We start from the raw sequence: 25,398 nt of genomic DNA, 5'->3' as shown, positions 1-25,398 counted from the left end.
CTCCGTGAAGACAGAAACAAAAAAGTTATTCAATACCTTAGCCATATCCCCATCCCCTACCACTAGGTCCCCTTTCTCATCCTCTAAAGGACCAACATTCACCCTAGCCAGCCTCTTCCTTTTTATATATTTATAAAAACTCTTGCTATCCTTTTTTATATTAAGCGCTAGCCCAGCTTCATAGTTTCTCCTACCCTTCCTTATCAACTTCTTTGTCAATCTTTGTTGACATTTAAACCTCTCCCAATCCTCTTCTCGCCCACTACTCTTAGCTACTCTAAATTCCTCCGCTTTTAGTTTAACACTTTCCTTCACCTCCTTTGTTATCCACGGCTTATTACCTCTCCTCCTACTATCCTTTTTGACCATCGGAATAAATTTCCGTTGAGCACCAAGAAAGATCTCCTTAAAGATCCTCCACTGCTCCTCAACAGACCCTCCCTCCAACGCGCTCTCCCAGTCCACATTCCCCAATTCTTCTCTCATCCTACCGTATTTCCCTCTATTCAAACAAAGGACGCGTGTCCGGGAACCCACTTTCTCCTCCTCCATCTGCACCAGAAACTCCACCATACAATGATCACTCTCCCCAAGAGGATCCTTCACCACAAGGTCCCTAATTCTACCCGCTTCATTACATAGCACCAGATCCAAGATAGCTTGCTCCCTCGTCGGCTCCAACACACACTGTTTGAGGAAACTATCCCGGCAGCATTCCAAGAACTCTTCCTCGAGCCCCCCACGTCCAACATGGGTCGACCAATCAATATGCAGATTGAAATCCCCCATAACTACGGCCGTCCCATTCCTGCACGCCGCATTTATTTGCGCGTTAACAGCCCGCCCCATTTCCAGATCATTATTCGGGGGCCTATAGACGACACCCACCAGCGTCTTCCTCCCTTTGCTGTTCCTAATCTCCACCCACAACGATTCCACCCTCTGCTCCTTGGCTCCAATATCATCCCTTGCTACCACCGTGATGCTATCCTTAATCAGTAGAGCTACGCCCCCCCCTTTTCCCTCCTGCCTATCCTTCCTAAACACTTGATAGCCCTGTACATTCAGCTCCCAGTCCCTGTCACCCTGCAGCCACGTCTCTGTAATGGCCACCAGATCGTATCCATTTGTGTCGATCTGCGCCATCAGCTCATCCACTTTATTCCGAATGCTTCGTGCATTCAGATAAAGTGCTTTCATCCCAGCCTTCACCTGGACCCTATTTGCCGCAATGCCACCAACTATACTCACGCCCCCTACTCCCTCTATTATTGGGACATCCTCGGCCTCTTCCCTTACATGTACACTCTCCTTAACTTTAGACCTCGTAAGGTCACCTACCCTCACACCCTCCCCCCCCTAATTAGTTTAAAGCCCTGTCTACAGTCCTCTTTACTCGATTCGCCAGCACTCTGGTCCCAGCACGGTTCAGACCAACCCCATCCCTCCCGAACAGGTCCCAGCTACCCCAATACTGGTGCCAATGCCCCATAAATTCAAACCCATTCCTCCCACACCAATCCCTGAGCCACCCATTCACTTCCTTAATCCTGTCAACCCTACGCCCATCTGCACACGGTTCAGGCAGTAGCCCAGAGATAACCACCTTGTCGGTTCTACTTTTTAATTCCATTCCAAGCTTTTCATACTCCCTCCCCAGATCCTCAGTCTGCATTTTGCTTACGTCGCCGGCACCCACATGTACCACAACGACTGGATTCTCACCCTCCCACTCCAGGTTCCTCTGCAGCCCAGCTGCGACATCCCGTACCCGAGCACCAGGCAGACAACACACCCTTCTGTGCACTTTGTCATTGTGACAAAGGACAGTGTCAATACCCTTCACCCCACTATCCCCAATAACTACTACGTTCCTTTTCCTTTTCTCTTTGCCTATGTCCTGCTGCAGCACTGTACCGTGTGCAGCTTGCTCACCAACCTCACCTGCCTCGTTCTCGTCCAACTTGGAAGCAAGAACCGCAAACCTGTTATGCAGATTAAGAGGCTGAGGCCTCCGCTCCTCACCCCCCTTCCTCTTCCCAGTAGCCCCCTCTTGTCCCTGACCCTTAGAGTTAGCCAGTCTAGGGGGGGTGGATGTCACTTGCACCCCATTGACAATGGCACCCTCTCTCCCCTTGATGAGCCTCAGTGTCTGTAGCTCAGAGGCCAGCTCATTTACCCTGAGCTGGAGCTCCTCCAGCAACCTGCACTTACTGCAGACATGGTCACTGGGATGAACCCTAGGGTCCACCAGTTCCCACATCATACAGAAACCACACATCACATGCCCCTCCATTATTTACTGTAGTAGTTTTGAAAAAAATTTTTTTTTTTTGGTTTTTTTGTTTTTCAAATGAACTCACCTGGCCTTTTTTCCTTCCAGCCCTTTTTGATATTAAGCCCTAGTGGCTCACTCTGCTTCCCTCTCACTCCGCTGCCCGCTCAGACGCTGCCCGCTGTCTACACCAGGCCTCCTTTTAAACCTGGCGCTGATTTAAATCTGATGGCCCACAACTGCCTGCTAACCACTCCCTCAGAATTCTTAAAGCAGTAAATACAATAAATAAATGCTTTAAACAGTTCTACAAAGAACAAAGTGCTTTAAACTTATTTTAAACTGGTTTTTAACAGGTAAAATCTTAGCTCTCTCTCTGCTCCTTCACTCGTCTGCTCCAGCAAACAATGGAAGGCTTCACCTTGTGGTCAGTTGATATTTAAATCTGATGGACCACAACTGCCTGCTAACCACTCCCTCAGAATTGTTAAAGCAGTAAACACAATAAATAAATGCTTTAAACAGTTCTACAAAGAACAAAGTGCTTTAAACTTATTTTAAACTGGTTTTTAACAGGTAAAATCTTAGCTCTCTGCTCCTTCACTCGTCTGCTCCAGCAAACAATGGAAGTGAAGTGAGTGAAATATCCTGAGTTTATACAAAATTAATGATTTTATTGTATTGTATGAGCTCTTCAATGGTTGTTAGTGAAAGAAGCATGCAGATGTGCCCATAAGATTGCGGATTTGATTTCAGCTGGTGATGAAAAGGGTTAATCCCAAATCCAGAGCTGAGCAGAGCTAGTTGAGGTGAGTTTATTTGAAGGTCATGTCGAGGTCATGTGGAGTGTTGGACTTAGTAGCCTTTTATTAGCCATTTATGAGATCATAGATTCCAGAGTAAAGGTATCATTTTGTGTGAACTGTACCTTAGTGGTTACACTCTTGGTTCTGACTCGTAAGATTGTTGTTTCATGATCAACTCCTGAGACATAAGCATGTAATTGGCAGGCAGTTGAGTGCTGCACTTGTGAAGAGCTGTCATCCTTCAACTGAGATGCTCATCTGAGATCCCATCTGCTATCTCAGATACATCCTGTAATGCTATTCGAAAAACAGGAAATTACTCTAGTGTCCTGGTCAATGCTTTTCTCTCTCGAGCATCACTGAAAACAAGTTTTCACAGTCAGTAATATCATGAGCTGATTTCTTGCCTTACAACAGTGACTACACATCAAAGCTACTTTTGTGAACAACATGAAAAATATCATGTGACTGCAATGTTGTCTTCTGTGTGTATTCCTAACACTCATGCTGTCTGGAGCATAGGCTCCTCTTGAACACCAGCAAGTTGCATTTAAGTAGCCCTATTAATGTTGAATTGTCCCAAAATGCTTCAGAAGTAAAGCCATATAATCAATGCAGAAACTAACTTACCAGGATGGTGTAAATAAATATGATCAAAGGTCTGTATTTTAAAGAAGATACTGGAGTGAAAGGGGAAGCTTCAGGAGGGAACCTTGAACTTGGAGCCTAGGCATGCTGTCAATATCACCCCAAGTTTAGCTTATAAGTACCTTTCCTTTTAGTTCTTACACTAATCTGTTTGCTGTAATTATCGGAAATGAAGTTCTTCCGTCAGTGACCTCCTTCCAATCCCTGTCCTTTTTCTATTTACCCCAGTCATGTTTATGCACCTTTGCTTCAGCCTGACAGTGGCAACATTTGTGTCCTGCGAAATGCCGATCTTTAGAGGGACAGTTATGCAGAATGCTAAACTGTGTCCTTGAAGAATGACGAAGTAGGGCATTGGAGAATAATTAACATAATTGAGGGATTCTAAGATCCACACAGCAAGGCAAAAAGTGAGAAGACCAATAGGATACATCAGTTCATTCGCACAGTTACACAAATTGAGTCATGTGCAAAAATGCGTACAGTATCAGAACTTAATGAGTTAAAAACGCAAGTTCAACTTGAAGTATATGATGTAGTAATCATTAGAAAGCTGACCACAACTTGTGTGAATATGAATGTTTTTAAGCTGCAGGAAATAGGCATAGATGCAAAGTTGATAAAGAAAAACACCAATACTGTGCATAAAAGATTTCCATCATGGTGATGAGAATGTGAGAACACGTTGAATAAAGTTCAGAAAAAATGAAGATACAAAACTTGGAGTTATCTACAGGCTTGAGAGTGGTGATGGGGGAGGGGCACACAGAATGGTGTTCGTGGGATGTAAATAAATGGAGATGAGAAAAGCATGGAACAGAAACATTGTGGTCACAATTCAGGATTTCATTTAAAACTGGAGAAACAGAATAACTTGAATGATAAAGGTCATGAATGTATAAAATATATTCAGGGCAGCTTTTTCAAACAGTAAATTTAGAACTGAAAGAAACAAGACATTGAGACTGTATAAAACCAAACTAAAGGATTACAGAGCTTTGGTTTTCACTTGAACAGAAAATCTGTTGGAGGGTGATCGGATCATATTATGGCAGTTGTTGAAATGAGATAACGAATTTCCTTAGCTTAGGACAGCTGGAAGCTTCTATATTTTTTTTGCAGGTGACTTGTATTCCATCCTGCAACAACTGCTGCTTGTTTTGACTTTTGATACGCTAAAAATACTAAGGAACTTCATCGGAGCATCCTCAAAATCTGCCAAATGCCATGAGGGAAGGTGACAGTATTCGGTCTGATTTGGGTCTTAAAGCTTATAAAAAAAGGAGACAGTGAAAGGTTTAGTTGGGGAATTTCAGAACTTCAGCCTTGCACAACTGACAATGGAGTGATTTTAAAGAAAGGAATGTTTTAAGAGGCCAAAATTGAAGAGCAGAGTTATCAGTTGTGGGGCTGGAGGAGTTTGAGATCAGGAATGGGTGAGTGGAAAATGAGGATGAGATTTGCACAAGCCACTGTAACTCAGTGAGCATGGCCATTGGGTGAATTGGGAGTTAGCGCATGTTTGCAAGCAGAATTTTGGATGAACCTCCAGTTTGAGGGGTTGAAGCTGGCTGACTGTCAGAGAGTGTTTGAATAGTCAGGTCTAGGGATAATAAAGTCATGTATGGGGAGGGATGGAATTATAAAAATATCTGCAGTACAAAAGGCCGCTTGGGTACATTCAGCTCCTTGCAAGAATATTTTAGTCTCTCTCTCTGTCCTTTTACCATAGCCCTACAATTTTATTTGTCAACTGGCACTTATTCAGTTTCCTTTCTGCAAGCCATGGCAGTGCATTTCAGATCCTAACCACTTGCTGTATTTTTAGAAAAGGTTTTCCTCCTGTCACTTTGATTCTGTTGTCAGTCACTTTCAATCTTTCTCCTCGGGCTCTTGATCATTCTGCCAACAGAACAAATTCTGTGTTTAGACCCATTATAATTTTGACCCTTTCGAGTCATTTTTCTGTATTCTGTCATGAGAGCAACTCCAACTTCTCCAATCTGCCCACATAACTAAAATTCCTGAAAACATTCTCAAACCTTTCTTGTGCTCTGTCTGAAGCTGTCATGTCCTCAAGTGGATGCCGTGCTGAATTGAGGCTGAATCAGTATTAGATAAGGATTCATAACTTCCTTCTTTTTGTCCATTATGCCTATACTTTAAAAGTCTAGCTGACAAACACTTTTCTCAACTGGCCTGTGCCACCTTCAGTGATTTTTGCACATATTACCCCAGCTCTGCTCCTGCACTTCCTTTTGAATGGTACCCTCTAATTTATATTGCCTCTGATTTTTCTTGCTACCAAAATAAATCACCTTGTGCTGCTGCATTAAATTTCACCTATTGCACACCTATCCATTCCACCAGTCTGTCTTCTCTACCGTCCTCAGATTCTCAACAGTTCCAAGTTTTGTCGTCTGCAAATGTTGGTGTTGTGCCTGTACACTAGGCCATTAATTTGGATAATATCAATGGAGTACTGCTATGTATCTTAATTGAAAGAAAATAATTATCCACTGCTGGATGTTGGTGAGTTGGCTGGGGTCATTGTACACAGCCCACCTGATGTCCTTTTGGTTGATGTTGCTGGGGAGCCACAGAAATAGGTTATCAAAGATAGATGCTTGGGAAATTGCAGAGGTAATACTGGGAAGCGAAGTGACTCTTGAGCTGCCACGAGATAATGGTACCAGCTGAGTCTAGCTGCAGCAAGCTGGATGACAGAGGAGAAGTGTTGGGAGAGGAATAAAGGAGCTGAATATTATTTATGTGTAGGAAGACTGCAGAAAGCTGCAGCGCAGAGGGATTTGGGGGTCCAAGTGCATAAATCACAAAAAGATCAGCTAATAGAGAAGGCAAATGGAATGTTGATCTTTATTTCAAAGGGAATGGTATATATATGGTACACATTGGTGCCAATGATGTAGGAAAAAAGAGTGAGGAGGTCCTGAAGAGTGAGTGTAGAGAGCTTGGTAGGAAGTTAAAAAGCAGGACCCTGGGGGTAGTAGTCTCAGGATTGCTACCTGTGCCACGTGCCAGTGAGGGTAAGAGTTGGATCGGATGCTCAGGTGGATGAACACGTGGCTGAGGAACTGGTGTAGGAGGCAGGATTTCAGATTTCTTGATCATTGGGACCTCTTCTGCGGCAGGTGGGACCTATACAAGAGAGACCTGAACTACAAGGGGACCAATGTACTTGCAGGGAGGTTTGCTTGTGTTATTGGGGAACATTTAAACTGGATTTGCAGGGAGATGGGAACCAGAGTGCCAGAGCAGATTGTGGAGTTGGGGTGAAAATAAATGATGTTACCAGTTCATGCAAAATCTCAAATAGAAGGGTTGTGTGTGGTGGTAATAATCTTCTGAGGTGTGTCTATTTCAATGTCAGGAGTATTGTGGGGAAGGCAGACGAGTTGAGGGTGTGGATTGACACATGGAATTATGACATTTTAGCCATTAGTGAAACATGGCTGTAGGAGGGGGCAGGACTGGTAGCTCAATGTTCCAGGGTTCCTATGTTTCAGACATGATAGAGGCAGAGGGATGAAGGGTGGGGGGATGGCATTGCTGGTCAGGGAAAATGTTGCAGCAATGCTCAGGCAGGACAGATTAGAGGGCTTGTCTACCGAGGCCATATGGGTGGAGCTGAGAAACAGGAAAGGTATGACCACGTTAATGGGGTTGTATTATAGGCCACCCAATAGTAAGCGAGAATTGGAGGAGCAAATCTGCAGAGAGATAGCAGACAACTGCCGGAAACATAAGGTTGTGATAGTAGGGGATTCTAATTTTCCACATATAGATTGGGACTCCCATACTGTTAACGGTCTAGACGGGTTAGACTTTGTAAAATGTGTTCAGGAAAATTTTTTAAATCAATATATTGAGGTACCAAGTAGAGAGGATGCAATATTAGATCTCCTATTAGGAAATGAGTTAGGACAAGTGGCGGAAGTGTGTGTAGGGGAACACTTTGGTTTCAGTGATCATAATGCCATTACTTTCAACTTGATCATGGATAAAGATAGATCTGGTCCTCAGGTTGAAGTTCTAAATTGGAAAATGGCCAAATTTTGAAGAAATGAGAGAGGATCTAAAAAGCGTGGATTGGGACAGACTGTTCTCTGGCAAGGATATGATTGGTAAGTGGGAGGCCTTCCAAGGAGAAATTTTGAGTGCAGAGTTTATATGTTCCTGTCAGGATTAAAGGCAAAATGAATAAGAATAAGTAACCTTGGTTCTCGAGGGATATTAGAACTCTGACAAAGAAGAGGAGAGAGATTATGACATAGGCAACAGGGAACCAATAAGATGCTTGAGTATAAAAAGTGCAAGAAACTACTTAAGGAAATTAGGAGGGCTAAAAAGACATGAGGTTGCTTTGGCAGTCAAGGTGAAGGATAATCTGAAGAGCTTCTACAGGTATATTAAGAGCAAAAGGATAGTAAGGGATAAAATTGGTCCTATTGAAGATTGGAGTGCTTGGCTTTGTATAAAACCAAAAGAAATGGGGGAGATATTAAATGGGTTTTTTGTATCTGTATTTACTAAGGAAACTGGCATGGAGTCTACGGAAATCAGGCAAACAAGTAGGGAGGTCATGGAACCTATACTGATTAAAGGGAAGAAGATGCTTGTTGTCTTGAGGCAAATCAGAGTAGATAAATCACCAGGACCAGACAAGATATTCCCTCAGACCTTGAAGGAGACGAGTGTTGAAATTGCAGGGGCTGTGGCAGAAATATTTAAAACGTCGGTGTCCATGGGTGAGGTGCTGGAAGATTGGAAGATAGCTCATGTTACGTATTTTTTAAAGGCTCAAAAAGTAATCCGGGAAATTATAGGCCGGTAAGTTTGATGTCAGTAGCAGGTAAATTATTGAGGGAGTACTAAGAGATAAGATCTACAAATATTTGGATGGACAGGGACTCATTAGGGAGAGTTCACATGCTTTGTGCTTGGTAGATCATGTTTGACCAATTTATTAGAGTTTTTTGAGGAGGTTACCAGGAAAGAGGTGAAGGGAAGGCGGTGGATGTTGTGTACATGGACTTCAGCCAGGCCTTTGACAAGGTCCCTCATGGGAGGTTAGTTAGGAAGGTTCGGTGGCCAGGTATACATGGAGAGGTAGTAAATTGGATTAGACATTGGCTCAATGGAAGAAGCCAGCGAATGGTAGTGGAAGATTCCTTCTCTGAGTGGAGGCCTGTGATTAGTGGTGTGCCACATGGATCAGTGCTGGGTCCATTGTTGTTTGTCATCTATATCAATGATCTGGATGATAATGTGGTAAATTGGATTAGCAAATTTGCTGATGAAACAAAGATTGGAGGTGTAGTGGACAGTGAGGAAGATTTTCAAAGCTTGCAGAGGGATTTGGACCAGCTAGAAAAATAGCAGATGGCCTTTAATGCAGACAAGTGTGAAGTATTGCATTTTGGAAGGACAAACCAAGGTAGAACATACATGGTAAATGGTAGGACACTGTAGAGTGCAGTAGAACAGAGGGATCTGGGAATACAGGTACATAATTCCCTAAAAAGTGGTGTCACAGGCAGATAGGGTCATAAAGAGTGCTTTTGGCATATTGGACTTTATACTCAATACTTTGATTTATAAGAGTTGGAATGTTACAGTGAAGTTGTATAAGACATTGGTGAGGCTGAATTTAAAGTATTCTGTGCAGTTTTGCTCACCTAATTACAGGAAGGATATTAACAAGGTTGAAAGAGTGCAGAGAAGGTTTACAAGGATGTTGCCAGGACTTGAGAAACTGAGTTACAGAGAAAGGTTGAATAGGTTAGGACTTTATTCCCTGGAGTGTAGAAAAATGAGGGGAGATTTGATAGAGGTGTATAAGATTATGATGGGTATAGATAGAGTGAATGCAAGCAGGCTTTTTCCACTGAGGCTTGAGGAGAAAAGAACAAGACGACATGGTGAAGGGGAAAATGCTTCAACGGAATATTAAGGGAGGGGGGATTCTTCATCCACCAGTGGTAGGAGTGTGGAATAAGCTGCCAGATGAAGTGGTAAATGCGGGTTCACTTTTAACATTTAAGAAAAACTTGGACAGGTACATGGATGAGAGGGGTGTGGTGGGATATGATCTAGGTGCAGGTCAGTGGGACTAGGCAGAAAAATGGTTCAGCGTAGCCAAGAAGGGCCAAAAGGCTTGTTTCTGTGCTGTAATGTTCTATGGATCTATAAACATTGGGAAGTCTTGCTAAAACTATACAAGACACTAATTTGACCACACATGGAATACTGTAAACAATATTGCAGGTGCGCTCAGTGCAGTGGAGAGTTGGTGCAGCCTCAATGGGCTGAATGCTTCCTGCGCTGTAGGGATTCTGTTCTATGATGATTTTTGGTCCACTCATCGAAAGAAATATTTGCTGGCATTGGAGGCAATCCAGAAAAGGTTCATTTTGTTGATCCTGTTTTAGGAGGGATTTTCTTATCAGAGTTTGAGTAGGTTGGGACTGTACTCATAAGAGTTTAGAAGAATGAGATGATTTTATTAAACACACAGGATTCTTGGGATTTGACAGGGTAGATGTTGAGAGGTTGTTTCCCCTTATGGAAGAGTATAGGACCAGAGGGCATAATCTCAGAGTAAAGAGTCACCCATTTAAGACAGAGGTGAGGAGCAATTTCTTTGAGAGTAGTGAATCTGGAATTTTTTTTACCGTGAGGCTGGATCGTTAAATGTGTTCAAGCTCAATGGACAGATTTTAATTGGGTAGGGAATTGAGGGTTGTGTCAATAAGGTAGGAAAGTGAAGTTGAGGATTATCATATCAGATCCATCATGATCTCATTGAATGGTGGAGCAGACTCGATAGGCTGAATGGGCTACTTCTACTCCTGCTTCTTATATTCTTATGTGGCTAACTATGTCAAAGGCTGTGGACATATCAAAAAGGATGAGGAGGGCTAGTTCACCTTGGACACACATCTAGGAAGTCACTTGTGAATTTTGCTTACAGTTGCAATGGTGTGGTCAGTGTAGAAAGCTGATTAGAAAGATTGGCTTTTAGGAAAAGTGAGTCCTGATTTATGAGGTAACAGTATATTCAAGAACTTTGGGAGCTCAAAGAAGGTTGACAGCAGTAGGGTAGTCATTTACAAGGGCTCAGGGGTCAAGGGTAGGTTTTCTTTTGAGGAAATTGATTGTAGATTTGAAAAGATGAGGGACAATATCCAAGAAGAGGAACAAGTTAAAAATAAGTTGAGATGGAGGCCAGGATGGGAAGTTGGGTGGCCATCATTTTAGTGGGAACAAGGTTGAGGAAGTAACATGACATGAAAGGACAAGAGGGGCAAAAGCAGTGAAATTTGAATGCAAGATCAGAGATTTGCTGGTCAGGGGAGATTTTGAGGAGGTTTGACTTGATGGGCAGAGGTGAATGGTTTCTGGGAGGATAAATTGCACAAAATAATCCACAGGTGATAAGAACTAAGAAAATTACAGCACAAGAACAGACCCTTCAACCCTCCAAGCCTGCACCGACCATGCTGCCCGACTGAACTAAAACTCTCTACCCTTCCAGGGACCATATCCCTCTATTCTCATCATGTTCATGTATTTGTCCAGACACCCTTTAAAATTACAATCATATCTGCTTCCACTACTTCCCCCAACGGTGAATTCCAGGCACCAACCACCCTCTGTGTAAAAAAAAAACCTGCCTCGTACATCTCCTTTAAACCTTGCCCCTCGCACCTTAAACTATGCCCCCTAGTAATTGGCACTTCCATTCTGGGGAAAAAGCTTCTGACTATCCACACTGTCCATGCTTCTCATAATCTTGGAGACTTCTATCCGGTTGCCTTCAACCTCTGTTGTTCCAGTGAGAATAAATCAAGTTTCTCCAACCTCCCCTTAGCTAATGTCCTCCATACCAGGCAACATCCTGGTAAATCTTTTCTGTACCCTCTCCAAAGCCTCCACATGCTTCTGGTAGTGTGGCAACAAGAATTAAACATTCCAAGTGCGGCCTACCTAAGGTTCAAAAAAGCTGCAGTGTGACTTGCCGATTTTCAAACTCAACGCCCCGGCCGATGAAGGCAAGCATGACTTATGCCTTCTTGATTACCTTCACCGTCGTTACCACTTTTATTGACCTGTGTACCTGTACATTCAGATCGCTCTGCCAATCAGTACTCTTAAGGGTTCTGCCATTTACTGTATATTTCCCATCTCTGAGACCTGACAAAATGCGTTACCTCATGTCTGGATTAAACTCCATCTGTCATCTCTCTGCCCAGGCCTCCAATTGACCTATATCCTGCTGTATCCTTTGACAGTCCTCACTGCCACCTGCAATTCCACCAACCTTTGTGTCATCCGCAAACTTACTAATCAAACCCGTTACATTTTCCTCCAAGTCATTTTTATATATTACAAATAGCAAGGGCCCCAGCTCTGATCCCTGAGGAACACCACTAGTCACAGCCCTCCATTCAGAAACGTGCCCCCCACTGTCACCCTCTGCCTTCTATGATAAGCCAGTTTTGTATCCATCTTGCCAGCTCACCTCTGATCCAATGCAAAGTTACCTTCTGTACCAGTATGCCACGAGGGACCTTGTCAGAGGCCTTACTGAAGTCCATGTAGACAACATCCACTGTCCCACTCTCGTCAGTTATCTTTGTCACTGCTCAAAAAAAATCGATCAAGCTAGTGACGAGCTCCTTTTCACAAAAACACATTGCCTCGACTAATACATCCACTTATTTCCTAGTGCGAGTAAATCCTGTCTCGAAGAATCCTCCAACAACTTCCCCACCACGGATGTAAGGCTCACCAGCCTGTAATTACTTGGATTATCCTTGCTACCCTTCTTAAAGGAACAATATTGGCTGTTCTTTCATCTTCTAGGACCTCCCCTATAGCCTGTGAGGATTCAAAAATTTTTCTCCAGGCTTCCCTTGTCTCTCTCAATATTCTGGGGTATATCCCATCAGCCCCTGGTGACTTGTCTCCCTTAATGGTTTTCAAGACCCCCAATATCACCACCTTTTTGATCTCAACATGACCCTGACTATCTACACACTCTTTCCCAGACTCCTCATCCATCAAGCCCTTCTCTTTGGTGATTACTGACAGAAAATACTCATTTAATACCTCACCCACTTCCCCTGGCTCCACACAAAGATTCCCTCCCCTTTGTGGGCCAACCCTCTCCCTGGCTACCCTCTTGCTCTTTATATATGTATAAAAAGCCTTGGGATTTTCCTTAATCCTGCTGGCCAATGATCTTTTAGCTCTCCTGACTCCTTGCTTAAGTTTATTCTTTCCTTGTCGTCCACGCTTACTTTGTGTTCCCAGTCCCCTGGCCTTTACAAATGCTTCTGTTTCTATTTGACTAGGTTCAATATCTCTCACTAAGGTTCCTGAAACTTGCCAAACTTATCCTTCATCCTTCCAGGAACTTGCCAGTCCTGATTTCCTATCAACTTGCACTTGAAAGCCTCCCATGTGCCAGATGTTAATTTGCCTTCAAACACCTGCCCCAATCTACATTCTTCAGTTTCTGCCTAATATTGTTATAATTAGCCTTCCCCCAATTTAGCACCTTCAGCTGAGGCGTACGCTTATCCATCAGTTCCATAAAGCTTACTGAATAATGGTCACTGTTCCCAAATTGCTCCCCTTCTGAAATGTTGACCACCTGGCCAGGCTCATTCCCCAGTACAGCCGCTTCCCTAATTGGGCTATCTACATACTGTTTCAAGCAACCCTCCTGGATGCTCCTTACAAACTCTGTCCCTCCCACGCCTCTAGCACTAAGTGAGTCCCAGTCAATTTTGGGGAAGTTAAAATCACCCATCACAATAACCCTGTTACTTTTACATCTTGCTGAAACCTGTCTCCATATCTGTTTCTTCATTGCTGGCTATTGGGAAGTCTGTAGTAAACTTCCAACATTGTGTCTACACCCTTCCTATCCCTGAGGTCTCCCTATATTACCTCACTGTCTGAGCCCTCCGAGGTGTCCTCCTGCAGCTGTGATATTCCTCTTAATGTGGGTATGCCGGCGTTGGACTGGCGTAAACACAGTAAAAAGTCTGACAACACCAGGTTTTAGTCCAACCGATTTATTTGATAATAGACTCACAAGCTTTCGGGGTTAGCCCCTTCGTCTGAGGCCAGAACTCTCCATTCACCTGACGAAGGGGCTAACCCCGAAAGCTTGTGAGTCTATTATCAAATAAATCGGTTGGACTAAAACCTGGTGTTGTCAGACTTTTTACTATATTCCTCTTAACCAGTAGTGCAACTCCACCAACTCTTTTACATCACCCTCTATCCTGCCTGAAACATCTGTATCCCGGAACATTAAGCTGCCAATCCTGTTCTCCCTTTAGCCAAGTCTCTGTAATGGCAACAACATCATAGTTCCAAGTACTAATCCAAGCTCTAAGTTCATCTGCCATTCCTGTTACACTGCTCGCATTGAAACAAATGCATCTCAGTGCACCAGACCCTCTTTGATCAGCAACCTCAGTCTGTCTGCTCTTCCTCTGAGTCTTACTGGCCCTATCTTGAATTCACCTTTGCTTTGGTTCCCATACCCTGCCAAATAAGTTTAAATCGCCCCATGTAACACTATCAATGAAAGATACGAGCAAGTAAATATGCTGACCCATCACTGGCATCACAAGCTATTTTTCTGGCGTCTTAGCAATTAATCAGGACATTGTCAAAACAGAATGCTGCAGGTTGTTGTTGTGGAGAGGGGGCTAATTATTACGTCTGAGTTGAAACACCATCAATGATTGTTAAATTTGGGTCATTAACCAAAGGTAGATCTTGATTAATAACTGATGCATCCAATATTGGTGCTTAGAACACAAAGTGGACTGCACTTGTGCTGTATAAAGCTGGCTAATCCTTTCTGAGATTCTACTATTCTGCTCCACCTTTCTGATTCCACATGTTCTGCAGCACCTTTATCATTTATTCACTCAATTTAAAGCCGGATTCAGCCTCATTGATGATGCTTCATGCCCTGTTGAGCTTACACCTATTGGAATTTAGAAGAATGAGAGGTGATCTTATTGAAACAGCGGATCTGAGGGGACTCCGCAGGGTGAATCCTGTGAGGATGTTCCTTTGTGAAGAACTAGGAGACACGATTTAAAAATTTGGTCTCCCAGTTAAGATGGGAGATAAGACTTTATTTTCTCAGAGAATCTTTTCTCTTCCTCTTGGAGCAGTGGAAGCAGTTTCATTGAACTTATTCAAGGCTGCATGCAAGGCTGATTTTTGATTGACGAGGGAATCTACAATGGAGATTGTCATCACAATTCCAGTTTTTTGACTATCAGATTAGCTATGAATTTATTCTTGTTTTAATTTTATTTTGATTTATTATTGTCATGAGTTAGTATACAAATGAAAAGTATTGTTTCTTGCATACTGTACAGACAAAGCATGCTGTTCATAGAGAAGGAAACGAGAGTGCAGAATGTAGTGTTATAGTCATAGCCAGGGTGTAGAGAAAAATAAACTTAGTGCGAGGTAGGTCCATTCAAAAGTCTGGTAGCACAGACGAGATGTTATTGAGTTGGTTGGTATGTTACCTCAGACTTTTGCATCTTTTCCTCAATGGAAGAAGGTGGAAGAGGGAATGTCCAGGATGCGTGGGGGTCTTTAATTATGCTGGCTGCTTTTCTGGGGCAGTGGGAATTGTTGACAGAGTCAACGGATGGGAGGCTGGTTTACATGATGGATTGGGCTACATTCATGATCTTTTGTATTTCTTGCAATCTTGGCATAGCCACCCCAAGCTATGATAAACCAGAAAGAATGCTTTCTATGGCGCATCTGTAAAAGTTGGTGAAAGTCGTAGCTGACATGCCAAATTTCCTTAGTCTTCTGAGAAATAGAGGCGTTGATGGGCTTTCTTAACATAGTATTGGCATGGGGGGAATCAGGGCAGCTTGTTGTTTTGTTTTTGTGCCCAATTGATTGAGGGGGATCATCATTTTCAATATATATTATGTCCACTGGTCATTTACTCATTTCTAGCAAGGAGTTCAATTTGTTTCAAATTGTGTGTCTTATCATTCAAATCTTTTGAGCTTTTCTGATCAGTAAACTACACTATTAGTTTGAATGTTTGTGAATTGCAAGGTCTCATTGATAAATTGCACTTGATATCACTCGCTGTCCAGAGAGTAGCTCTTCAGCTGGAGTTGCCAGAAGCAGCTTTCAATTTAATTTGTATCAGAAATTAAATTATCTGTTGCCACATGAAACAAAGTGTTGTTTTTCATAATGCAACTGCTCACAATGTTATATGCCTAACGTAAAGCAAATTCAGAAGTCTTGATGGTGCAAGAAATGGGTAAATTAATTCACCCTGTTATGCGGGAAAGAGAGTTGAGGCAAGTAGAGTCCTTTCTGCCCATTGCACAAGTTCCACTTTGATCATAACCATTATTTTGTAAGGCAATGGTAATGTTTACAAAGCTTACTGTCTCTTTAAATGCTCTGCAATCATGTCTTTAATATCAACTAGTATCTCAAAGTTATAGCATGGGAAGCAACCATATGGGTCAGCAAGTCTGCAGACTATTTGCTTGGGTTGAGATTGATACCACCACCTGTTCCTGTATCCCTTTAACCTCTTCCTTTATTTACCCATTCAGTGTAACCTTGAATTTTGTTGTCATTTCTGCCTGAACCACTCATAGAATTGTGCTAATAAATTTCTTCACCCCATTCCAGATTTCTTATTTAATGTTGTTTATCTGGCCCCTTATTCTTAATCCCTCATTTAGTAAACAGTCTCCTGCTACTTCTCGAGGTTTGGTTTCTGGTTTTAAGTTGAAAAATGATGGTGCGTTGACTTGACGACATGGTTTGGAGGTCCCATCACATTATTCATGTTCCTGAGAGCCTTCAATTCTTCTCCTAAAATATGCAATTTCCCCACAACTAGTTGAGGTAGCTTTAGTTCACTGGGTGAAGAAAGCATGAGTCAAAGAATGAAGATTACCCTCGAACTTATCTGTTGTTCATGGTTTTTTTTTTGTAGGAACTGAACAGATTAAACCTTGAATCCTCTGCCAACTCCAAATATTCCTCAATGATGACTGATTCATCAGTATCTTTAATTGATCCATCTGTTATTTCTCCTGATTCTGTGCCTCTTGGTTCTGGATCTTCAGTATTGTGCAAACAACTTGTAAATAAACCAAAGTCTGGGAGGAGTTTGCTTGGTGGACCTGCTGCTCTTAGTCCCCTAACACCAAGGTAAAATTCTTGTTCCTTATCTCCAAACCAAGCTTTCATGTGTTCGTTCATTCCTGTTATGCTAGTCTTGATGTATTGGTTTTTGATAGTTATCAGCTGTGGGGATAATGTACAAGAATTGTGACAGCCATGTACCTCTTTGACTGGAGGAAATCTGCCATCTTGTTCTCTTTGTAGAACTTGTGGTAATAATGCTTTGATGAATCTCCAAATTTCTCATTTGTTTGAATAGTTGGGCTTCTGTACCAGCAACCAGAACAAGGCAGGACTTTGCAGCAATATGGGTGGATTTTATTGCATGAAGCGCTCAATTTTAATGAAATAGTGAGCGAGACACGGAGAAAGATAATCCATTCTCTTTTTTTTCTGCTTATTCACCTTTTCTCAACATATAATCTGTTGTCCCTTGAGCTCTTTTATTTTTTTCTGCTCTTGTCACCTTTCTTGGAAACTTGTCCTCTAAGTCTTGCATGCATGTAAAATGGGAATTAAAAAATGAGTTGACTTATCCAGCCTGTCCCATCCAGACGTGTGATTTACCTTTTAAAAAAGTCTCCTCTGAGCCCACAAGTGAACAGCAGGTGACTGCAGTGTCTGCAGTTACTAACTACCTTTTTATATCTGATTTCGACTGGCAGCAGCTTATACAGCTCCTTTATGCAGGTTGAGTGAATGTTTGTTGTTTGCATCTTCGAGCAATCTATTCTGTGGTGTCCAACCTAACATTTGTTGCACTGCTGCCATCTATTCTTCACTCTCGTCCAGCTCAAATCGATCTCTGCCTATCGCCATGTTAAAAATCTCAGTTGTAATAATAAAATCGGAGCTTTGTGTTGCAAAGATTTTATTCTAATGCCGTGATTCAATTTATTGAAGTCCAACACTTCCCCAACAAAGATTTGCTTTGATCATAATTTTGAATACTTCTGTTAGCTTGAATTTTGATTCTAAAGGAAACAGAAGCTGAGTTATCATTAGGCTTATTAGTACTGTCTCAATTTAAATTCCTTTGCGCAGTCTTCTCTGCTGCCAGGGTGGCTCTGCTGCCTCACAGCCCCAAGCGCCCAGGTTCAATTTCAGCCTTGGGTCACTGTCTGTGTGGAGTTTGCACATTCTCCCGTGTTTGTGTGGGTTTCCTCCAGATGCTCCGGTTCCATGCTAAATTAACCCTACTGTTAGGGGGATTAACAGAGTAAATATGTGGGGTTACGGGGATAGAGGTTGTGGTCTGTGCAGATTCGATGGGCCAAATGGCAGCCTTCTGTACTGTAGGGATTCTAAGCTTCTATGATATACAATGTTTTGAGCAGTAACATCATTGTACTGATTAGATGGCTAGAACCAGATATCTGACTGAGAGCAGCAGTGAACCTTTTATTTGCCACTTCTGCAGTCCAAGCAACAAACACATTTCTAATTGATATCTTGAAAACCTGCTCCACCTCCTGATTTTTTTTGGTTCTTGTTCTCCATCTCGATGTCCTGAGTGATTTTGGCCCTTTGCTGTTACAGATCGGTTTGATGCGCTAGTACATCCTAAGCAAAAAAAAGGTTACTGCTGCAGTTTTTATGCAGCGATTTGTGCAACATATTCAACTAAATGGACGTAAGGTGTAAAGCCATCATGCCTGTAAATAGAATCACTGGTACATAGTAAGTTTAACTTTTATTGTGGTATATTGGCTGTTCAGCGTAGGAGGGATTTAAAATGCACATGTAAAATCTGTGTACAATTAAATTAAATAACAGCATTTAATTACTTTTCAGTTTTGGAGTCTTGCCCCTGGAGACTCCAAGCCCAGGTGATGGTTCCTTTTTGCCAAACTATACAAATTCTTCATCTGTAATTGATTCATCCTCTACAGGAGGCCCCACAAAGAAGGTAAGATTATATGAAAAAACATGGTTGTGATGGAGTGAAAATTTGAAGAACTCACAAGATTGTAGATTTGAAATTGATTGTTATAAGGGGGCCTTGCATTGACAGTATCACTTTTCTGTTGTTGCCTCCTTTTCTACCCTAAAGTCTGTAGCGCGAATAACTCAAGGTGGAACCAAGGCAGTCTTTACGCAAAGTGGAAACAGCCGAGATGTAACTCCAACTCCACTGACTCAGACACAGACTTCAGGTCCACAGACCAGGTAGCAGTCCAGCAACATTTCCTGTCTTGAGATAGCAAATTAATTGAGTTGAGGTATAAGTCATCCATGATCTAATAGAATTGTGGAAGAGGCTCATCGTGGTGAAGTTGAGGCCAAAATGCATGATTTCAAGAAGGAATTAGATATAGCTCTTTGGGCTAAACGGATCAAGGTATATGGAGGAGAAGATGGGATCAGGGTATTGAATTTTGTTGTCCATGGTATGCGTGAACGGCGGAGCTGGCTTGAAGGCTCAGTGGTCTACTCTTGCTTCTAATAGCCTCTGACTACCTCGATGTAAGATTAAACCAAATGCAGCAGGTACAGAAATGGAAAAAGTGGACCATGCAAATCTATGTTTTGACTTTAAGCCATTCCAGTACTTGAACAAAGATTTGTAATTACCTTTTATGGTATTCAAGTGCCACCATTATTGGAATCAGACGCATTGTATTCAGATCTTAGCCAGGCCATGGGCAAACAGACAATGAGACCACAGAAGGTTTGAGTAAGGTGAGAAAATCCTGGACGTTTCCTTCATCACTTTGAATGGGAAGACATTATTGTACAGGGACTTTCATGGTTAACCACTTCTTGCAATCTTTTTTATTAATAGTTCTCTTGTATGTATTGCAATTAATATTTCCCTGAAGTGTGGGCTGCACAGAGATTGCATACAAATTGAATGACTAGGCTTAATAAACCCCAGCCTGTGGTATCCAGGCTGTCGTGTGGATCATTCAGTGCTAAAACTAAGTGTCGATTTACTGTGCTCCATCTGTGTGATGAATTATCCAATTTGTTAGCCCAATGAGGTTTGTGATCTTTGGTTGGTGTTTGTCTTTCTGGACTATTTGGCTCCAGGATGACTTCAGGACCAGAGCTGCTGAATGAAAAGCACTCCCAGATTTCAGGGCTGGTAACAAAATGCTCCAATTCTGGGCCAAGTCAATCCAGAGCACACTCACCTGAAGCTCAATCTCTCCTGGGCTTTTGCGGGTCCCTTATCCTCTCTCCCTGCCCCGTTCCCTCCCCGCACCCCCCCTCTCCAGCCCCTCATGTTTGGGTGGTTGGGGTTTGATGCTCTGTCCTGCCCCAGTTTGAGCTAAAAGCTGAAAATCTTACAATAAAAATAGAAAATGCTTGTAATCGAGTTAGCTATTGTGAGCAGTCTGTTTGTTTCAATGCATGGTACATTTCAGATTGTAAGAAAGCCAATGGAAATGGTCAGATAAATGCATGCTCCTGGCATGGAGTGAAAAGAATGAATGAATTTCACCTCCAGGCCAGGTTTATGATGCAGATTGGGTCATTCATAACGTAGATTGAGCACGGCAAATCAATGTGACTTTAGCATCGACCGAGTCACGCCTAGCAGCCTGGCACTATAGGTTAAATGATGGTGCTTGCGTTTATGACATTCAGCAAGCTGTGTGTAACCTCCTCTGGGAAGTTTGTGTTTATGTCTGGGAAAGGAGACAAAATGTCCAAGTGTGAGGAGGAGAAGAATGGAGCTGAACAGGGAAGGTTAGAATGGGATTTTTGATATGTGGGAGAAAACAACGTGTGTGTGGAGAATTAGAAAAAACATATTAGTGAATGTCAATCAGAAAATGATAAAGGGGGGAGAGGGGTGAGAGGAGGGTGTGAATGGGCTGTAGTGGGAGAAGAACAATGTTTTCTCTCTCGGGTATGGAGGATTCTGGATGTAGCACATGTTCAAATAAACAAGCTGCTCACACTATTTACAGTTTAATGACATAGAAAAGGTAAGCTGCTTGTGGGTGAGAAAGTACTGCTCAGGAGTTTGTTGCCTGCTTTGCAATTAGGAATTTGTACGATACCCAACCTTTTGCCCATTTGCTTTTGAGAATGGAGCACGTGTTGGGCTCTGGGGCTGATCTGAATTTGCAAAGATGTTCCCCTTCGCATGAGATTTGACCTTGGCTGAAATACTGAGCAACTGTGAAGACTGCCAGACTTAACTATGCTTTCTCTCCTGATCTTGTTCAGTGCAGCACAGGTACTATTTCCAACCAGTACAGTCCCCACCAATGCACCTGGCAATGCACCACCCCGGAGAAGTTCCAGACTATTTACAAGCGCCAGTTCGACTACCAAGGTAACCAGCGCTAATACCAGATGTTTACTTCAGATCATGTGAACCATTGCACAGGTTCCCCTTGTTGGCAGTATTCTGGTTTAATGATTTAAATGTAAAAATCAAGACACTGCAGATACTAAAAATCTAAAATAGAAATAGACACTGCTACAAAATACTTAGCTCATCAGGCAGCGATTGGGCTATCTTTTATGTTTTTAACTGAACTGTGTTTTGGGCATCACTTATGGCAATGCATTCTATGTTCTCATTCTCTGTGTATAATTAAGTACATCCTCATTATCTGCCAGCTTTCTCTGATCCTGCATCTTTACCACTTGTTCCGAACTCATCAACCAATGGCAACAATCTGAAAAAAATTCCTTGTTAAAACCTCTATGACCCTATTAAGACTTTAAATGATGAAGCTTTTTAAATTCCTTTATTAACTGTAATGTCTAAACATAATCCTTTGTTACCAATGTTCCAGTGGACCTTTTCTGTATTCTTACTATGGTTATAAATTTTTTCTCATGAGGTGCCCAAAACTGAATGAAGTCCTTCAGCTAGGAATATACGACTTAGGAGCTGGCATAGGCCATTTGGTCCTTGGAACCTGACTGCATTTGATAACTCCATTGCAGCTTTGATGGGTAGTCTCTTGACTATCAAATGTGAGAACTTGAGGCTGAATTAGGCAATGACCTAGCCAACACTGTTTTCTATGGAAAATAATTCCACACACCAATGATGCTTTGAGGAAAAAAAAGATTTTCTTCATTTCTGTCTTAAAAGGGAGATCTCTTGAATGTGTCCCCTCGTTTTTGTCTCTCTCATTTTCCCATTACCCTCTTATCAAGTTTCCTCAGGATGTGACGTGTGTCAGTAAAGTCACCTCACTCTCTTCTAAGCTCTAATGGGTAATGGCCCAATGTTAAACTTTCCTTGATAAGATCCCCTCATCCCAAGAATTCAGTGTCAGTGTTTAGCACATCTTTACGTAGAACCCAAAATCTTATTTGTTGTTTTTGTGATCTTTTTCTATCTGCACCTGATTGCATCCCTAGATTTTCTCTTTCTCAGTTCTATTATGGTTACTACTGTTCAGATAATCCACCTTCATTGCTATTGAACATTTATGATCCTTTTGCACAGAAAGTGAGACAACTCTATCTGCAGTTGTCTGTGACCATGGTATGTGACCATTTTCAAAAGTAGGCACGTACTCACCCATCAGTAGACAAAGTTCAAGTGCGCAGAATCTTCCCCTCTACTCTCGCAAATCACCTTTTATAGTATTTTCTGTAACTTGTGTACTTGGCAGTCATCATATAGATTATTTTTTCATGGTAACAACTCATCTGACTTCCTTATTCTTGAAGATACTGAGAAATTTATTTGTTTAATGTTTAGCATTTGCAGCTATTCTCTTTGACGTCCATAACATATAAGGCCCCAAGATGTGCTGGAAGTCTATGTCAGAGGTTCCCCATTAAGATTTGCCCTGTAGTGTAAATGTTTCCTGGGTAATTGCCTTCCATGGGAAACCATCTGAAGATGAACTCCTCCCCACCTCAAGTCTAAAGATGTGTGGGTAGGTGGATTGGCCATGCGAAATTGTCCCTTAATGTCAGGGGGACGAGCTAATAATCCTTTAGAAGTACCCTCAATTGACTTTTCTGTCCAACACCCACATATTTACTGCTGGTAAAGGAGCTCGGCATTCCTCTCCTGAAGGAGTACAATTCCCTGCTACTTCCGGCGTGTATGCTTAACTCTGATGCTATTGACGCTTTAACTACTGGTACCATGTATATTCGTGTAGAAATTGAGACTTTGTGTAACTTGCCCTTTTAGGTGAAAGACCATGGCTTGACTTTTATACAGGTCATTGAAGTCCTGCAGTGCAGAAAGAGATCATTTAGCCCTTTGTGTCTTCACCAACTCTCCGTCAGCGCATCTTAGCCAGGCCCACTCCCTGCCCTAGCCCTGTAACTCCACGCATTTACCCCGTTAATTCCCCTGGACAGTAGAGGGCAATTTATCATAGTATCCCTACAGTGCAGAAGGAGATTATTTGAGCCATTGAGCCTGCACCAACAATAACCCCATCCAGGCCCAGTCCCTGTAAACCCACGTATTTATCCCACTAGCCCCCTGACATAAAGGGGCGATTTAGTTTGGCCAGTCAACCTAACCTGCACACCTTTGGTTTAAAAGTACATTTTGTATCACACACCCATCTTTTCCTTGGCCATTGCATATGAAAATCTCAGATATTCTGTATGCAGGCCTGGGTTTTAACAGCCTGTATGTATCACAACAACAGGGAAATAAAACTTGTTTTCATGGCTTATTTTAACTTTTGTTATAATCAACAAGAAAACACTAACATTGGTTCCTTGACAAAATGTTCTCTGCGTAAACCTCTCCCCAGCTGGTTTTGAAATCATTTTTAATGGCCAAACCACCTAATCTGCACATTTTTGGACTATGGGAGGAAGCCAGAGCACCTGGAGGAAACTCATGCAGACATGGGGAGAACATGCAAACTCCACAAAGTCACGCAAGGCTGGAATTAAACCCAGGCCCCTGATATGGTGAGGCCGTATTGCTCACCCATGTTTTTGAATTGACATGTATGACTTCGGGCCCAAATGAAATTCAGAAAAGGCAGTCACAATGGAATAAAGTGAGAGCAAACAACACTTGTTTCTTTGAAAACATTAAAATTAAATTTGAGTTTTGCATTGAAATTGAATCAATAAACTCCAGGATTATACTTTGATTCTGGAATTTTTGTGTTGGCCTTGAAAAGTTGGGTCAACTTTTAGCTGAGATATGAGAAATTATATTTTCAGTTAAAATTCATGTGGTCAACTTGCATGAGATTGATTTTTACTCAAGTACTTCCTGTAATTGTTACTTGCATGTTTATTCTAACATTTAGATTCACAATGTATTTTTAATATTGTCACGTGTATTGAGACACAGTGAGAAGTATTGTTTTTTGCATTGTCAAAGCATGCAGTTCATAGAGTACATAGGGGAGATCAGAAGGAGAGGGTATGGAATGTAGTGTCACAGTCATAAATAAGGTGTAGAGAAAGAGCAAGTTAATGTAAGGTAGATCCATTCAACCTTGTGTAAGGGTACTTTTTCCCTTCAGTATCTCATGTGATTTACCCCTGTCGTATAAAGTCAAGCACTCACACCCTGACCTGTGGTTTATAACAAAGACGCTCAACATTTATCTTTGCATTTTAGGACCTGCCCTAGGGCAGATCACACTTGAGTTTTGCAGGTGAGATTTATGAGCCATGTTTGAGGGGTGAGTAGCAGTTTCCCATTGGATTTGACAAGGCATTTATCTTCGAAAAATCTTGGTTGGATTGCAACTGTTGGCCAAAACTCTGTTTTAAGCTGTGTAACGAATAAAGGTACAAAGGCTTTGCTATGTAAACTCAATTTCCTTTATCCTGTAGTTACATAAACAGCAGTAAATAGTTGCAATGCTTAAACCAAATGCTCACTATCTGTTCCTTAACTTAATGTTGATTTCCACTTGCAATTAAAACCTGGCCAGGAGTTTGCTGAACATGAAATCAGACCTTTGTTCTCTTTCCAGATGTTGTCTGTCTTTGAGCTTGGTTCCCAGGTTCTTCACACTGCCTTTCTTAACAAGCTCTTTGTGTTCGCAGAGTTAAAACTCCAAAAGTTCCTTGGTAAACAGCCAATGAATTGATCAGAACCACAACTGAATCATTGGATTAGGCCTATCAAATGCAGATAAATAGGTCATTAGTCACTCCAGACCTCATTTCTCCAGGCCTCCTAAGTGCATATTGTTTACATTCCAATGCCCAGCTAAGGAACACTGGCTCTCAAAAATCTGTGTATATCACTTCCCTGCCAAGGAGAAGCTGTTGTGTACGATACCTTCTGTCCTTTGTCAAATTCCAGGCCACTGGCCATAAAGAAATCTAGCATAGTGAAAACAAACAACTTCAACCTAGAAATCAGGTTTGCTTCGAGTCAGAGGTTTATAGCCCAACTTCAAATCCATTCCGCTGTTTTTTTTAAAACCCCTAAGCTAATCCCAGTTGCCCGCATTTGGCCCATATCCTTCTATGCCCATCGTACCCATGTAA

At 42.1% G+C, this 25,398-nt stretch overlaps 1 protein-coding gene across 2 annotated transcripts in view; it reads left to right on the top strand.

The window, feature by feature from the left end:
• cdc27 (cell division cycle 27) overlaps positions 1–25,398 on the top strand; it is a 105,295-nt gene that overhangs the window by 51,570 nt on the left and 28,327 nt on the right. For both annotated transcript variants that reach the window (XM_080213522.1, XM_080213523.1), the window contains 4 exons: positions 16,787–17,004; positions 18,772–18,886; positions 19,031–19,146; positions 21,160–21,268. In XM_080213522.1, the coding sequence (XP_080069648.1) occupies positions 16,787–17,004; positions 18,772–18,886; positions 19,031–19,146; positions 21,160–21,268 (558 nt within the window). The remainder of the gene's footprint in view (positions 1–16,786; positions 17,005–18,771; positions 18,887–19,030; positions 19,147–21,159; positions 21,269–25,398) is intronic.

This window comes from Carcharhinus amblyrhynchos, chromosome 27, assembly GCF_965287045.1.
Source record: "Carcharhinus amblyrhynchos chromosome 27, sCarAmb.v2.hapA, whole genome shotgun sequence".
Taxonomy (NCBI): domain Eukaryota; kingdom Metazoa; phylum Chordata; class Chondrichthyes; order Carcharhiniformes; family Carcharhinidae; genus Carcharhinus; species Carcharhinus amblyrhynchos.
Note: the sequence above shows the minus strand (reverse complement) of the source record. Positions and strands in the feature narration are given on the sequence as shown.